The 16368-nt window shown below is 46.2% G+C and overlaps 1 protein-coding gene across 5 annotated transcripts in view; it reads right to left on the reverse strand.

The window, feature by feature from the left end:
* Positions 1-3657: 3657 nt before the first annotated feature.
* Ube2f (ubiquitin conjugating enzyme E2 F (putative)) overlaps positions 3658-16368 on the reverse strand; it is a 50036-nt gene continuing 37325 nt past the window's right edge. For 4 of the 5 annotated variants that reach the window (XM_057761529.1, XM_057761528.1, XM_057761531.1 and 1 more), the window contains 4 exons: positions 15429-15486; positions 14161-14193; positions 11548-11610; positions 3659-8130 (listed from right to left, as the gene is read on the reverse strand). In XM_057761529.1, the coding sequence (XP_057617512.1) occupies positions 8080-8130; positions 11548-11610; positions 14161-14193; positions 15429-15486 (205 nt within the window). In that variant the 3' untranslated portion in view covers positions 3659-8079. Of the gene's footprint in view, positions 8131-11547; positions 11611-14160; positions 14194-15428; positions 15487-16368 lie in introns of all 5 variants that reach the window. The other variant, XM_057761532.1, reaches the window with a different exon arrangement.

The following is a 16368-nucleotide window of genomic DNA, read 5'->3' on the forward strand; positions in this document are numbered from 1 at the left end:
GAGGAAGTGTGCCTCTGCTGGGCAGGCCTTTGAGGTTTCTTATTTGTTATTTCTTATGTTCAGGATACTGCCAAGTGTATCAGTCACCCTCCTGTTGACTTTTTTTTTTTTAGCTACTCCAGCACCACATCAACCTGCATGGCACAATGCTCCCTGTTATGATGATAACGAAAAGTTTAAGTGAGGAGGCACCACCCCAATTAAATGTTTTCGTAAGAGTTGCCATGGTCATGGGGTCTCTTTCCACAACAAAAGCCTTACTGTGGCAGCAGCTGGTACCAGGAGTCAAGTATTGCCGTGATAGGCCTGACCGTGTGTTTATTTGGAGGAATTTGGACTTTGGTTTATGAAAGAGGTGGAATGCTTTAAGCACTTTTACATGGGGCATACTAGGAGAAACATGGAAGCAGATTTGCTAAGAGTTATTTGAACTGTCAGGGGCTCACTCAAGAGGTTTAAGAGAATTTTAGTATATTGCCTAGAGATCGTTCCTGTGATATTTTGGTGAAGAATCTGCCTGAGGCTAAACTGAAAAGTTCACAATTCCACTGGCAAAAGAAATCTTCAAACAACCTAGTATAGACTCTGTTGTGTGGATACTAATGGCAACTCTAATGAAGATTTATAATGAAAAGGAGGAAGCTAAGCAGGGAGCACCAGGAAGTGAAATGGAGCTAAATCCTGTGTTCAAGAAGATAACTGGATTAAGAAATGGATAGAGAGGTGACTTCGGGGCACTATCCCGGAAGCTAAATTTCCAGCTTCTGAAAGGATCTAAAGAAAAACTTAGAGCCAGGTGTGATGGAGGAACACCTTTAATCCCAGCACTGGGGGGCAGCGGCTGGTGGATCTCTACATTTGAGGCCAGCCTGGTCTACAGAGCAAGTTTCAGGACAGCCAAGCTTAGCTGGTGAAAGACAGAAAGCTGGTGAAGATGTACCTGAATGAGGAGGCCATGTTCCAGCCCTAGCAAGCAGCAGAACTTGGCATCTTTGGCCATGTAGTTCTGGCTTTAGAGTTAATAGAAGAAACAGGTTGTGGGATTGGCTTCCACACCTAAAGAAAGCCACTGAAGCCAAGCATGTGTCAGGGGTGTCCTGAATGAAGACCTACTAGAGAGGCCATTGTGTGAAACAGTGAAGTTGAAGTCGGAATTGCCTTGGAGAAGACAGAGTCATGCTGAGAGCTGCTAACGGAGGGGAACCAGTCCAGAAGTGTGTTGCGGTCAACAAAGCAGAACAGAGTATGAGATTTGAAAAGCATTTTGACATCTGACACAGAGATAAAGAACTTGGAGTTTGCCCAACTGGTTTTTGGTCTTTTGGTCCAGTATTTCCTCATAATGTTCCCTTCTCTATGTTTTGAAATGGTAATGTATATCCTGTGTCATTAAGTATTGAATCATGAGATTATTTTAGAGGGGATCAGTTAAGAGATTGTATGAATGTCAGAAGAGGCTAAATATTTTTGAGACTGTGATAGACTATGAGGATTTTTGAAGTTGAACTAAATGTATTTTGCATCATATTGTTACAAGCTTATGGGTGCCAGGGAACGGAACGTGGTAGTTTGAACATAATTAGCGCCCATAACCTTACAGGGAGTAGCACTCTTAGGTGTGGCTTTGTTGGAGTGAGTACGGCATTGTTGGAGGAAGTGTGTCACTGTGGGACTGGGCTTCAAGGTTTCCTATGCCAGGATATCGCAGTTTGTGGCAGTTCACTTCCTGTTCCCTGCAAGAGGTAGGACTCTCAGCTATTCTCCCAACGCCATGTCTGCCTGCATGGCACAAGGCTCCCTCCCCCTCATGAAAACAAACTGAACCTCTGAAACTAAGCAAGCTACCCCAATTAAATGTTTTCTTTATAAGAATTCCCGTGGATATGGTGTCTCTTCATCGCAGTAGAAACCTTAACTCTGACAGATGGCTTCTGAGGCTCTTGGACACGCTCTATTTGGAGACTGTGTGATCTGAAGTCTGGTGCTGTGCTGGTGCTGGCATTACTTGGGCCAGCTTCAGGCTGACGGCCTGGTCTGTCTCTCCTGGAAGAGCAGCTTTAGGTTTACGTGAGGGAAAGCAAGAGCTACGCCTGGCTGGGAAGTCATCTGGAGGACTCCTCTCCACCCCTCTCCAGCAGTGCCTGAGTTAGAGACTGCTGTTTAAGACGGTAGTAAATTCCTTTTCAAGGACAGCATTGTAGCCAGCCTGGTGTCTAGTAGGTCAGCAGGCTTGGTGGCTTATGGTGGCATGGTATGGATGTTCCAGAGCTACAAGTATTTAGAGGCTTTATTCTGGGTGCTGTTTTTCTTTCTTTCTTTTTTTTTTTTTTTTTTTGGTTTTTTGAGACAGGGTTTCTCTGTGATTTTGGAGCCTGTCCTGGAACTAGCTCTTGTAGACCAGGCTGGTCTCGAACTCACAGAGATCCGCCTGCCTCTGCCTCCCAAGTGCTGGGATTAAAGGCGTGCGCCACCACCGCCCGGCTCTGGGTGCTGTTTTCCAGCTATGCGGCTCGAGCACTTAACAAATGATTCCCTCCTCCCATACTGAGTCCCGAGGGGTCACCAGGCCTGGCATGTGCCTTCAACTGCTCAGTCACCTTGACATTTATTTTTGGGCAGGACCAACATAGCCTTTAGATTTATTTCCCCATTGCTGAGCGGGTATCAGCCCCTAACCTCTGCCCAGTACACTGCATAGCAAGGCTTCTCTCCTCCACCAGTTCATGGAAACACGGCCTTTTCCTGGGCCTGTGTGAACCCGTGGCACATTCTCTGCTCTTCCTGGCTGGTTCTTTGCCAGCTTCAGTGATCTCAGGGACAGGTGTGGCAGGAACAGTTAAGGTCAAATGACCCTCTGGGTGGGCTCTATTCTAAGTTCTAGAACTGAAGCTTCAGTTCCCTTGTAAGCAGAGAAGCTATGGCTGGCATGAGTCAGAACCTGCTGGCTCTCACTTAAGGGCACGGTCACACTTGTCTGGCAATTTGTCATGGCCAGGTATACACTCAGCTTGGTCAATCAGTCCATCCAATCTTCTTCTCCAGCCTTCTCTGCAACCCTCATCCTGAGGGCCTGTGTTGTCTCACCGTCTCCATATAACCGATCCTACCTTTACCACATGGGTTGTCATTCTGGCTTGCTTCCTCCATTGCCTTTCACTTTAGCCTAGTTTTTCCTTACGTTTTTAGTCTGAGTTAACATGTTATTACTGGGGGTTGGGAGGTTTGAATTTTTTCAGTCCTACACCTCACTTCTATTCATACAGATAGCCAAGTCTGAGCGTCTGGCTAAGATTTTATTGTTCTCTTCCTAGGCTCCTCACTCAGGCAAATCAAACTGCACAGACCAGACAGCTCCCTGGTTGGTGGCATAACCTGCCAGTCATTGCCTGGTTGGCCAGAGGACCCAGCTTCTGGAAAATTCCTGAAGCGATTGCCTCTGGTACACACTCCATATTCTCTAATTTGCTCAACAGAGAAGAGTCACACTATAACCCGCCAGGTTACTGCAAATGTCCAAGATGAGGCTGCTCCAGGTACTCAGTAGACAAACATATACGGTCAAGTGGCATTCCTACCTTGTGTTTCCTGATGACAGGGATAGAGAGGGGTCCTCACAAGTGTCTGGAAGATGTCAGAGCACTTAAGAACATGTGAACTGAATCTGGACAGACCCCAAGAGGAAAGCTGAGACTTGACTTAACTAGACCAGTGTCATCTCAGGACATGAAGGTACGATTTTTGAGGCCAGGGCCCTAAATGGCTATTTCCTGTAAGGGCAGCATAGTGAGCTCTGCATGCCGGGTATAGGGGGAATTATTTTGAAGGACTTGGGAAGCTGTGAGGCGGCCAAGGATGTCTTACAACCCTTTCTACGGATGAAAACAATGTGGGAAGACTGCTTCTGTACCAGGGTTTTGCCATGGCATGGACTTCAGGCTGCTTCTTTTAATCTGCCAATACACCACCATTACCAGTCTGACACCCATATTGAGGGCAACAGGATCCATGGAATCACTGGAACTTGGCCTATGTCCCAAGTTGATCGAGAACTCCTTACCAGTCCTCCCAGGACATGGCCCTATCTTTTTAGACACTAGTATGAGGGAAAGCTTCTGGAATGGGAAAAGGCTGTTCATGTTCACCGCAGCTCTGCCCAACATGGACCCTCAGTTCCCATAGTTCAGGAAGGAAGGACATGGGTTTATTAGAACCGGGCTTTTCTTCTCTAAAGAGAAATGTTTGCTAACACAAATTGCTGGCTTGATACCTAATTACCTGTGAGGAGTGGCTAGAAAGCTCAACAAAAACGAGAAGAGGCCATTAAAGACGCAGTGTGGAGAAACGAAACACAGACACATCTAGACCTGCCAGAGCCCATTGTTTAGCAGGGCAGCAGGAACATCCTTAACCTAAGACGTCTTAGCTCCTCTCTTTTCTGTGTGGATGCCTGCCTGGCAGGTGATCCTGTCAAAGGCTGCGCAAGAAACCCTGTTCACAACAGTTCTGCTAGAAGCCTAGGAAAATTTTTGGGAAAACTCTGGCTCAGGAAATTTGAAAATGAGAGCAAATGAGTCCAAAGCTGAGATTTGAGAGAAGTCTTTATGCCACTCAACATGTACAAACATTCTCGACAAGGCCTCCACCATGTGCTTTAAACTGCGATAAGAAGCCCGGACAGGCAGTGCGGCCTCAGCATCAGCCATGTGCTGTCTAGTGTATAATACAGGTCATGGGAGGGAAGAGGGGGTCACAGGCTTTATCTTTCAAATTCTTTGGCAAAAGTATTCCTAGCCATGTAACCATACTCTAAGATTTTATTAAGCACGTTGAGAACAGTGGAACTGTAGCAACCTGGGATCTTTCTTAGATGGGGTATTTTTAAGCAGGTGAAGGTGAAAATCACCTCTGGGACAGCCAACGAAGTACCTACTACAGACCATGGTTGCTGGCTGATAGCCTTCTATTGTTTTACCTTATGTTTTTATTGAGGAGCTCAGAGGAAAACTCGAGTCATTCTCTTTCCATTTTTACATGGGTTCCGGGTATCAAACTCAGGTCACCAGGCTTGTGCACAGCACCTTTGCTGCTGAACTGTATTGTCAGCCCATTAGCGGTGTTTTTACAATAAAAATTATGCTGGGTTGTCAGCAAAAACCCTGCTGTCAGGACGGATGCCTCAGTGGTTAAGAGCATTGATGGCTGCTCTTCCCAGAACTCATGGTGGTTCACAACTGTTTATAATGGGATCTGATTCCTTCTTCTGGCAAGCAGGAGTCCATGCGGACACAACACTCATAATACTTAAAATAAACAAATAAACATAAACAAACAAACAACCCCCCCCGACTGTTCTGTTCACAGGAATCTTGGCGAGTTTACGTTTAGTAAAGAATAAAAAAGAATAGAGCGATTCAACTAAAGGTTAAACAAATCACAACCCCATCAGAGTTGCCGGGGGAGGGGGGGAATCCAGGGTGGCTTTAGGTTGCTCCGAGAGCTCATCACAGTGCTCTCACAGAAGTGAGTGAGTAGGCGGGAAGGCAGTCCCCGGAGCTGCTCTACAGCACTGAGGGCTTTTCAAGTGCATACCTTGCTGCCGGTTGAGTAGGAATACAGGGTGGCTGTAAGGTTCTCAGTACTTGAACATAACAAAAAGGGAGATCACCCACATTGGAAGACCCTGCTCCCATACTCCCTGAACAGTGGGGTAAAAACACCAAGATGAGTTGGGTGTTGTGCACATCATCCTAGAATGGAGGAGACTGGGGTAAAGGCTTGGGCCACACAACTAACAGAAAGCAAACAAATGAGCAAGAGCAGGAGACTGGGAGGAAAAGAGGCACAGCGGTGCACAGCCAAGACCTGGACTCTGCCTCAGCTCCTTAGAAAGACTGTAAAAGGAAGTGACCTGCTGGGGTGGGGTGTCTAAGGAATCATCAGAGATGCGACCCTCCTTCTGAGAGTGCTTCGTTCTCTGAGCTCTAAAGTCTGAGCAGCAGTCTCCCGAGCAGAGCCATGACCCAGGAGAGAGGTTGATAGTGTGTGTGTTCAAGCTGCCCAAGACCTTTCCTTCCTTCCCCAGGCCAGACCACTCCTACCAGTTTTCCATCGAGACCTGGCCTCTTCACAAGCTTGGGGATCACACTTCCTTGGCAGAACTAAAATTACCAGTTTGTTGAGGTCCCAAGGACTGTTAGAATGCTGCTTTAGCCTGGGTGGGGAGATCAAGAAGCTACCAGCCTGGAGGTCAGGCACAAGCTACTGCTCACTGGGAGAAGTGAGGTGAAGGGTTCTAGAACTATCTCTAAGGGATTTCCACTTAACAGAACGAGAGGGTATTGACTATCTGGAAATGTCAAGTCACAAATTCTCTGACCTCTAATAAAATGCTACTGTATAATGCCTGAGGTTAGCACCAGGTCAGCGCAGCCTGAGGCGGGTCTGGCATCTGACTGACAGGATTAGTGTCGTTTCTTCACGGAAGCACTCCTGTGAGGGAGTCCTACCTTTGATGCCAGCACTGTCAATCAGGCACCAGGACTGCTGGGTACCGAGAGTGCTGACGAGTGTATGGTGGCATTAGTATCTGGCTGCTGAGTGCCCAGTGACACCAACATTGGCAGAGGGTTGTCTCAGCACTCCCCCAGGCTCTGAGAGGAGAATGCTGGGGCACCTGAGCAAGTCCTGGATCACTGGGGTACCACCATTCACTCTGTTGGGCCCCATCCTTCCTGCTCTGTTCATCTAGGTTTGTGGCCCGTCAGATGAGGTCACCCCTTGTGGCTAACTGACCCAATTTCTGATACCAAGTGGGAAGCAAGACTGACCTTGCAAAGGACACCAAACCCAGAGGATGACAGGCAGGAAGACTGGTAGTTGAGTGCGAATGCGAGGCAGGCAGTGAATAAAACCAGACATGCATTTATTTTGCATTAGATTTCACTGGTTTAAGTGTCTAAAAAAACTGAAATAAGTCTACTAGCCTCTCTCGACAGGTCTGACCCTCAAGGGCTCTACCCTGAGGGGGTATGGTAACTGCTGCTGCTAAGCCTGCCAAGGCCTGTGAGACTCCCCTATGAGGGCTTGGAACCACTGGCAAGTCAGAAGCCAGCCACAGTGCAGTCCTGGCAGCACCAGAGACTGAGCTGATTCCCCAGATACTTCCTCTTGCTGGAAAGCAAAGACAGAGCTCTGTTAGGGAAGCCCTGGCTCATGCTATGACAACTGCAGAGTCAGCCACGATCCTTCTTAGGGAGCTCAGCCTGCTGTGTCTGGGTAGCATATGAGGGAAGACTCCCTGCCTTTGGTTTGGATCATTGAGCTCTAGGTACTAAGTCTCCAAAACATCCTTGCCACATGTGGACCTGAAGGAAGAGCTGATACCCAGCAGCCAGATTCCTGCTACATCTGGAGAAACTGAGTAATGTGCCTTTCACGGTCCCTTTGTATTTCTCTTCAAGAGTTGCTTGACCCAATATCTTTGTGTCTGCTCTATACAATGAAAATACAAACTAATTCAGAATAGAAAAAAATAATTAAAGCATCAAATTGTACAAATTACAAATCTGTTCCAAAATATACTTACATTAAATAAAATACGCATTTCAATAAGATCTACAGTGAATGACTATGCATTCCGGGAAGCTTCACATCTAGGCAGGGCCAACATTTGTGGAAGAAGCTAAGAGAATGTGCATCCAATCACAGTTTATAGCGGGTTTCTTATTGCCAATCTGCCAGTCACACCAAACATGTCATTACATCACTTGTGCAGGACACCGATTTTGTTGGGGGGTAAGGGAAGCAAGTGCTATCCTCACTGGTGAGTTCATTACAACTTCGGAAGAATCCCACAGCCTAGACAGAGTTTAAGGGAAGCGGACAACGCTCTCGAAGCCCAGACACTTTCTTGCTGTATTGTGTAGTCAGGAGGATGGTCTTCTTCAGGACAAGGTCGCAAGACTGGGACAAGCCCAAGGGGCTGACAGGGAGTATGAGGATGGGGAGGAGGGCTACCTCTAGCTTTTCACATCAGCGACAACTGTGACAAAGTCCTCGGCGCTGCAGTCTCCCCTCTTATCATCTGGCATAGCGTTTGATGTATTCATCCACTTTGTCCCGGAAATCTTCCTGCAGAGGGAGAGAATAAAGCAGAGAAGAGAGAAAGTGACACTTCAGGAACACAGCCAGTCTCCATGTCACCAATGGTGCCATCTCTCCACAACCCTAGTACAGGGGACAGTGCAGTGTGTGGTGGGGAGGGGCACAGCACAAGCCAGAGCAGTGGAGAACCTGAGGGCATCTCATCCCACACCCTCACTTGTGCCAACAGGAACATCAAGTCTGAAAAAGCATGTTCATGGTCCCAATGCCAACACTCTTCTACACGGCTGCTCTTTTGCTGAGAGGCCCTGATGGTCGGAAGCTGAAGTCTACCCTGGCCTGGCAACTCTCAGTAAGCTCAGAAACATGGACAACTCCCTTCGCCTGGCAGAAGGAGCCCTGTTCTCTACCTGACCTCATCTGGAGATTGCTACTAGCCCAGATGCCCGACCCTAGTGTGACTCTGGACACAGTTCCCTGAAGCTTTCCCTCTGCAGCCGAAAAGACAACCAGACATTGTGCTAGGAGCACTACACTAGGACCATGCTTCCAAAGATTCGTATACGGAGCTTTATGACAGGAGTGCACCGGTTAACGTAAATTAAGCAATTCCCCAGCTACCACCCCAATTCTATTTATCCCCTATACTTTGGAACAAAGCTGAGCTGATTCACTGAAGTTTAATCTCCTGAAGGGCTATTTCTGTTGTACTCACAAGCTAGACAAGGCCATGCTTGCTACTTCTGCTCCCTTTGCCCCCATGGCCCAGTGGTCAATGGACCGTGGAGAAGGAGGGGACCCACATTCTTGGACAGACCTTTGCTTTTTTAGATCCACCTTCCCAAAGCCTTGCTATCCACTAAAATGTGCTTGCCTTCATGGTCCCACCCGACCTGCACCCACCATACCCGGAGAAAGGCAATGGGCCACAGAGCTTACCATCCTCTCACATCTAAGAACAATGCACACTGGGGCTCCTAAGATGATAAAACACAGCAGAGTCTCTAGGACTCACCCAGGACAGTCTGAGTGGGAAAGCCTTCTGAGATCTGGGCCAGTGCCCTAGGTTTTCCCTAGTCTGTTCTCTTCAAGGTTAGCAGTCAATTCCCATGGGGCTGAAGCTCTCAAACAGCTTCCTCTAACAACTCAGTTATAGGTCACTGCTGTCCCCACTGCACAGCTATAAGCTTTGTTTTCTAAGGCCTGAAGCACGGAGGGTTCCCCTGCTTGTTCTTCACGGAAATGAGCAGAATAAAGGCAAAGACTTGGTATATCCTGAGAGGCTGCTGTGCCTCTAAAAGTGTGCCTACCTATAATAGCCTCTCTGCAATAGGGCCCCACCCCAGCCAGCTCTGCATCAGGCCCCTCCTGCTTATTCTTTCAAGGCCAAAAGTTTCAAAAACTTTTCTCAGTTTGAATACTATGAGGTCAGAGACTTGCTCCCAGTCTAAGCGGCGATCTGACTGTAGGTGACTCTGCCACTACCTCCCTCTCCACGTCTGTGCACACGATTGTATGCCACACTGGCCATTCACTTGAGATACAGGAGTTTGCGGAAGGTTGTGCAGAAACTTCAAAATGACTTCAAGATCACTTCTAGTTTCCAGAGCTGAGCAATACTGGAGCTTACCAGAAACTACCTTAGAATGTTAACTCAGGACAAAAGACTTCTCTTTCACCTTGACTCCATTTGTTCTGTTCACTTCAGGGCAAACCCAGTGCCAGGTCCACAGGAGGCTTCCTACTGCAGTTCCTGTTGCCTCTAACTTCCTCTTTCATTTTTAAGAACACAAGACTAAATGAAGACCATGGATGCTGGAGCCCAAGAGTGTAGCCCCACTGACTAAGTAGGTATAACCAGTTGGAGGAGGTAATACAGGACACATGGTCAATAGCCACACGGGTCACTAAAGGATCAGAGAGTGTTCCTAGCCAGGTGTGGCAGCAAATGCCTATCTGCCTAGTCTCAGCAAGTCCCAGGTTTTAGGGCCACACTGGCAAGACCTCATTTCTGAGAAAAGGAGATGGGGGTTTTTAGAAATATTTGGCTAGAATGCACAAGGCCCCAGGTTCAACCCCTAGCACAAACAAATCTCAATCATGTGTAGTGGTGCACACCTTTAGTTCCAGGACTCAAGAGGCAGTGGTATAGATCTCTGAGAGTCTGGTTAACATAGAGAGCTCCAGTCTAGCCAGGGCTATAGAGTGAGACCTATCTCAAACAAATTAAACAGGCAAGCCTCTTTGCTGCTTACTGAAGCCAAACAACTTGAGCCACTTCAACCAGATCACACTAGACACTTCGCTACATTCCTACTCAGGTTACACAGGACTGCTGCTGGTCCTTTGTAGGAATCCCTTTCCCTAGCAGTGTCTGTCATGGACCCACACATAGGCCCCACAGTACAGTCACAAGTGCAGTGATGGCAACTCTATCAGCTTGGTACACTTACGCTGGCTCCTTCTCAGGGGGCTTGGGTAACTGATTCACAGGCTTTTTTTTTTTAAATCACAAGCACTTCATATCCATCTGAAGTAGGCAAGACAGAAAGTGTTTGATGTACAGAACAAAGCTCTGTCCCTGATGTGCAAATGACTAGTCAGAGTCAGGCCCTCAGCAGACACATCAGGAAAAAAATCAAAATACAAACCATCTTCTATGAAGTAGCTCAAAAATAAAAGCAAACTATTCGGAGGAACTAAGTAAGCACACTGTCACACCCGATCTACAAAGAAATTTAAAAGCAGAGGGCAAAAGTGGCCTTCCAGAGCAGCGTGCAGTGAAGTACACCAAACTATCTATCAGGCATGGACTTGTGCCCTGATGAGCCTAAAAGATAAATAGCCAGCCCACCATTCAAATCAAGGATCCAGTGATCTGGCTGTAGGACTAAACCAAATGCCAGTATATTTAAGGATGCAGTTGTGTTTACTGACATGCAGTTTACAGCAGGGAAACATCCTGTGGGGGAAAAACGGCCCAGGAAGGAGCTTTTGATCTGATCAAAAAGAAAAAATACTGAAGATTAAGTTTAATGGACTAGAGTCCATTATTTTAGGTAAAAGCAAACACACAAGATCTCAGCAAAGGGTGTGGAAAGAGGCAGGTGGCCTGATGTGACCCATCCTTCCTTCTACGTCCCTCCACCACCATGGTATGGTTTTGCTGTTGTCTTGCAACAGTAAGTGCTCTACCACAGAGTTATACCCAGCTCTACCTTACTGCTAATGAGGTAATGTGCCTGCTATATTACTCATACGGAAATTTTATTATGATTTTACCTGTAATAAAAGCCACTTTCGCTATGAGCAAACTACACATTGACTGAGACACAGATGCTTTAAATGGCTGTCCCACACCCACCACTTAAGTTCTCACTTACCCAATGCAGAGACTCCTTTTACCTATGAGTCTACCTAGAAGCAGCCCGTTTGCCAGCTCACCTTGTCTCGTAAATGATGTTCTGCTGCTTCAATATTCAGTGGATCATCAAAATTCAAGAGATCCTTAAAAAGAGAGCAACTCACAATGAGTGTGGGGAAGAATCTGCTTTCCCACTGTCAGGCAGTGAATGGCACAGCAACCTACACAGCGCCCTGCCCCAAGCACTCAAAATCCCTCACAGCAGAGTGTCAAGCACAGGGGTGATTTTCAAAATGGTGAATGGCAGTTGGGAAAATGTCAAGAGTATGTTTACACAGACTATCCAATTCTGAGGAACTGGAGAAGACAGCAATGACATTAATCTGATGCTTTCTGATAACTGGTGATGAACAACCATTCTGAATGTTTTCCTGTGTGTGTGTGGTGTGTGTGTGTGCGCGCACACGTGAGTGCACATACTTATGGAAGCCAGAAGACGACATCGGATCCCCTTGAACTAGTTATAGGAAGCTGTGAGCTGGGTCTTCTGGAAGATCAGCCAGTATTTTTAACCACCAAATCATCTCTCTAGCCTTGAATAACCATTCTTAACAATGGGGTTCTTCAATAGAATGTGTGAGAGTTTCTGAGTGTACGGGTACAGGTGGGTAATAGGTGTATCTAGAGGCCAGGGGTCAATTTCACTCCTTAGGGAGCCTTGTTTTTTCTCAGACAGGGTTTCTTACTGGTTCCTGGAACTCACTAATTAGGCTAAGCTGGCTGGCCAGCAACCTCCAGCGATCCTATCTCCATATCTCCAGCGCTGGGATTACAAGCATAAAGCGCTATGCCCAGCTTTTTCACATCAGCTCTGTGAACTGAACTGAGGCCGTCATGCTTGTATGGCAAGCACGTTATTGTGTCAGTTACCTCTCCAGCTTCACTGTTCATATTCTTATTATCATGTATGTGACAGTGTGCGCTGCACACGTGTTTAGAGGACACCTGTGGGATTTAACTCGGGTCATTGGACTAGCGCCTCCATCTGCTAAGCCATGCCACTGGGTCTTCATTTCTTTATTTTCTTTTGGAGATAGTATCTCTGTAGACTAGCTGGCCTCAATTCACTATATAGATGAGGCTGGCCTCAAACTCAGGAGATCCATCTGTCTCTGTATCCCAAATGCTGGAACTAACACCACCACACCCTGCTCCATTTCCTTTAAAAAGCATTAGTTTCTTTCTCTCTCCTAATTTAATGTCTGCGGTATCTCCTCAGAGTATACAGTTTCTCTTCTGACCTTGACTAATGTTCTTATTTTTCTGACTTTCTTTCAAAGGTAATCACTCAAAAATCCAATGGGAACAATATCTGGTACCCACAAACTGAGGGGAGCACAGACTCTTTCCACCTCTCAAAGAACACTCAATCCTCTTGAAAATCAGCCCACTGAGTCACTGCTTTTCAAAGAGCATTGAAAATGGCTTATTGCAGAAACATTACCTGCAGTACAGCGTTCCTATCTAGGATAAAACATAGCTATGACTATGAATCTATCAAGTGGGGTATGTGGCACATGCTAATTTCAGGACACAGGAAGTTGAAGCAGGAGGATCGACATGAGTTCATGGTTTGCCTGGGTGACATAGTTGGGTCAAGCCTTCAGAGTGAGACCTCATCCCAAAACAAAGATTATAATAAAACCTGTTATTTCATAAGCTAAGACTAAAACATATTAAAAACAAACAAACAAACAAACAAATAAAAAGCCTCAAATTCAATGTACTTCTGCCCATTAATTCCCTAAACAATTGCTAGTCAAAACAACCAACACACACACACATACACACTCGCGACTGGGCAAACAAGATGGACTCCAGAACAGCTGTCCGGGCTGAGGAAAAGCGACAGAGGAAGGCCTGCTTAGCTCATGTCCTCACTGGCTCACAGTCAAACTGAAAACATGAAGGGTCAACAGACAGTGAAGCCCAGAGGGAGGGGCTGAAGAGAAGCACCGGCTGTTCTTTCAGAAAACCTGGTTTGATTTCCAGCACCCGCACAGTGGCTATCCAGCTGTAACAGCCCCATAGGATTCGACACCCTCTTTTGGTCTCTGTGGACACATGACACACACACAGTGCACAGACAAGATACAGGCCAAACACATGAAGATAAATAAATCCTTTTAAAAAGGCAGTGAAACCCAACTTCTGGAGAGAATAGTTAGGCTAAGGTTCTGGGATTACAAACACTGTTATGTCACCTAAGACGCCAAGGCCGACTTCAATGATTGAGCACGCTGGGAAAACTGAGCGCCGGAATCCAGGCCTGACCCATAAATAGCGTATTCACAGGGAGACAGGGGAACCTCAAATGCCTTTAAACACTGGCTCCCAGAAACCCCGCAACACTGGGCAGGGCCTCACAGATTAGTGGAAGTTCCTTTATGTTGATGATTAAAGACAAACATGCTGTGTCATAGATGACAAGGAGGAGGAGCAGATATGCTCCAGAAGGCAGAAAATCTCCAAATGTCACTCTTAGAGGCCCCTAAGTTCCTGCATTACAGTGTAAAATGTGGTCATAAAATGGAAAGGAAGGGTCGCTTAGAAGCTTCCATATATTTTAAACTTGTGTTTCAAACCAGCATCCAGAAAACCAAGAAAGGAGAGGTGGCTAATAACATACTTACAGTAAATAAAGAGTTTAATCCCCAAACAACATCCTGAAAGAAAAGAAAGAGAACAATTCTCAGGCTCCTATCCACTAAGAAATATACATCATAAGCTATCAAACGTGCATGAGAGTGCTTTTCCCAGACAGAACATAGGAGCCCTGTACTCAAGTCTAACCTCTGACCACTGCCTTTCATGCTCAGAAAGATGCAGGGACCATAGGCCATGCTCGACCTCCTGTAGTTATAGAATGGAATTCTAAAATTTACCTTCAAAACAAAGCCTGCTACTTTGTAACATGACTGCCCCTTAGGGTTCAGTGATAAATCACTCTACTACATCTTCTTGATCGTCTCTAGTTATTTCAAGAATTAAGGGAGACTTTCCCTTCTAAGAAAACTAATTCTCACTAAAAACCACTGTTTATCTGTGTTCACAAATTTGATCTTTAGATGAGAGCCATGGCAACCACAGACTCCTCTTCTACTTGATACTTCAACTCCAAAGTCTTGTTCTTTCAAGCTGATTCTCAGGGGTAGACCATTGTTACGTGCTAGTGCTAATTTTATTTACTGTTCTGATCTCTCCCACCTATCTATATCTGTCTTGGCAAATCTGACCTTCCGGTGTGAGCTAGTGACTGGCACCGGAAGTGAAGTCAAGCATGAAGCCTGAAGGAGGGGCTAGACCTCTGAGCTGACAGCAGGTTACTGCCCCAAGTAGTACAGACACTAGAGGAAACGGCAGCCATTACAGAGAATCGCAAAAGAAGCAGATGTCATGAGTGGACGGCTGGAGGAGACTACCTTCTAGGTGATGGGACAATCTGGCAGTTAAATCCTGAGGACAGGACATGGGAAAAGGCTGGGTGGTCCACCGTCAGACCACAGTTTAGGAGGAACAGGGCTATATTAAGTCTACATATTCTGACATGGAATCAAGGTCAAATTTTCTCCCCTGTGGAGGCTATTCAGTAATAATCTACCCATCACTTCACAATCCTTCTGACTCAGGAAGTAACCTACACACTTTGCAGCTCTTCAGATACCCAGATAGGCTCAAAATAGCTCCACTGAATGAACAAGACCACTAGACTTTCTCTTATGGTTCTGAAACCTACAGCTTGACTCTTGAGTGGTACAGTATTGGTCAACAAGGACTCTGATCCAATTAGAACTGGTTACTTGGTGGAGCAGACCCAGTGTGTGGTTGGGAGAAGAGGAAACAAAGGTGCAATTCTTACAGGAGACCAGCTGCCTGAGGACTACAGAAGGAATGCTCTCACCTTCAATGTCCTAGTGGGAGCCCAGCCAGTGCCATCAATTGAGTGTTCTCTTAGTAAACTGAAAGACAGAAACACATGTTAATGAGGAGCCGCAGCTATTCACCATAAAGGAATGAAGTGCACTATGACGCCTGTCTCTTCTTGACTTATTCTGTCCTACTGAGGACAGTCTTCACCTCCAAAGCTGTATTTCAGTTACAGTGTCTCCTGTTACTCTGTCTAGTGACTCTGTGGACTATTATTAGTCCTTCACATGGAAGTCTAAGCAAAGGAAAGGAAATGGGTTTTGTTTGTTTGTTTGTTTTTGAGACAGGGTCTCAGATGTAGTCCTAGCTTGCCTAAAACTTGCTACATACCTGAGGTTAACTCAAGCTTGTGTCAATTCTCCAGTCTCTGCCATCTGAGTGCTTGGATTACAGGCATGTGCCATCAAAAAAGCATTATTAAAACAACATATACACACAAAAAAAGTTTTTTAATAGCCAGGAACAGTGACAGCAATAAAAATGGTAAGAATCTACAATTTATCTGTCAGGCATAATCCAAAACAAAAATCCCCCAACAGGAAACCATTTTACCTATGAAGAAGGAACCATTTGCCCAAAGTGACATCCACAGCCTCCAATGTGGGAGGCTGGTCTCTCTTCTCACCCACACCCCCAACTCTGGGAATAGCAAGCCACAACCTCATGGGGCTCATGCATGTTTCCTGGTGATCAGTGCGGCTGAGCGCTTGGATTACAGGCTTGAATGGTATCTTCCTGTAGTCTGAGACCCTGTGAGCAGTGTCCGTGCTTTCAAAATGCTTACACACAAGGATAAGTAGTTCGGGAATCTTGTTTTAATTTTGTGTTTATGGTTTATTATTTGTTTTGAGACAGAGTCTCACTAATGAATATGAAACCCTGGTTGACCTGGAACTCAGAGATCCAAAAGGCAT

This window comes from Chionomys nivalis, chromosome 2 (genome assembly GCF_950005125.1).
Source record: "Chionomys nivalis chromosome 2, mChiNiv1.1, whole genome shotgun sequence".
In the NCBI taxonomy this organism is placed as follows: domain Eukaryota; kingdom Metazoa; phylum Chordata; class Mammalia; order Rodentia; family Cricetidae; genus Chionomys; species Chionomys nivalis.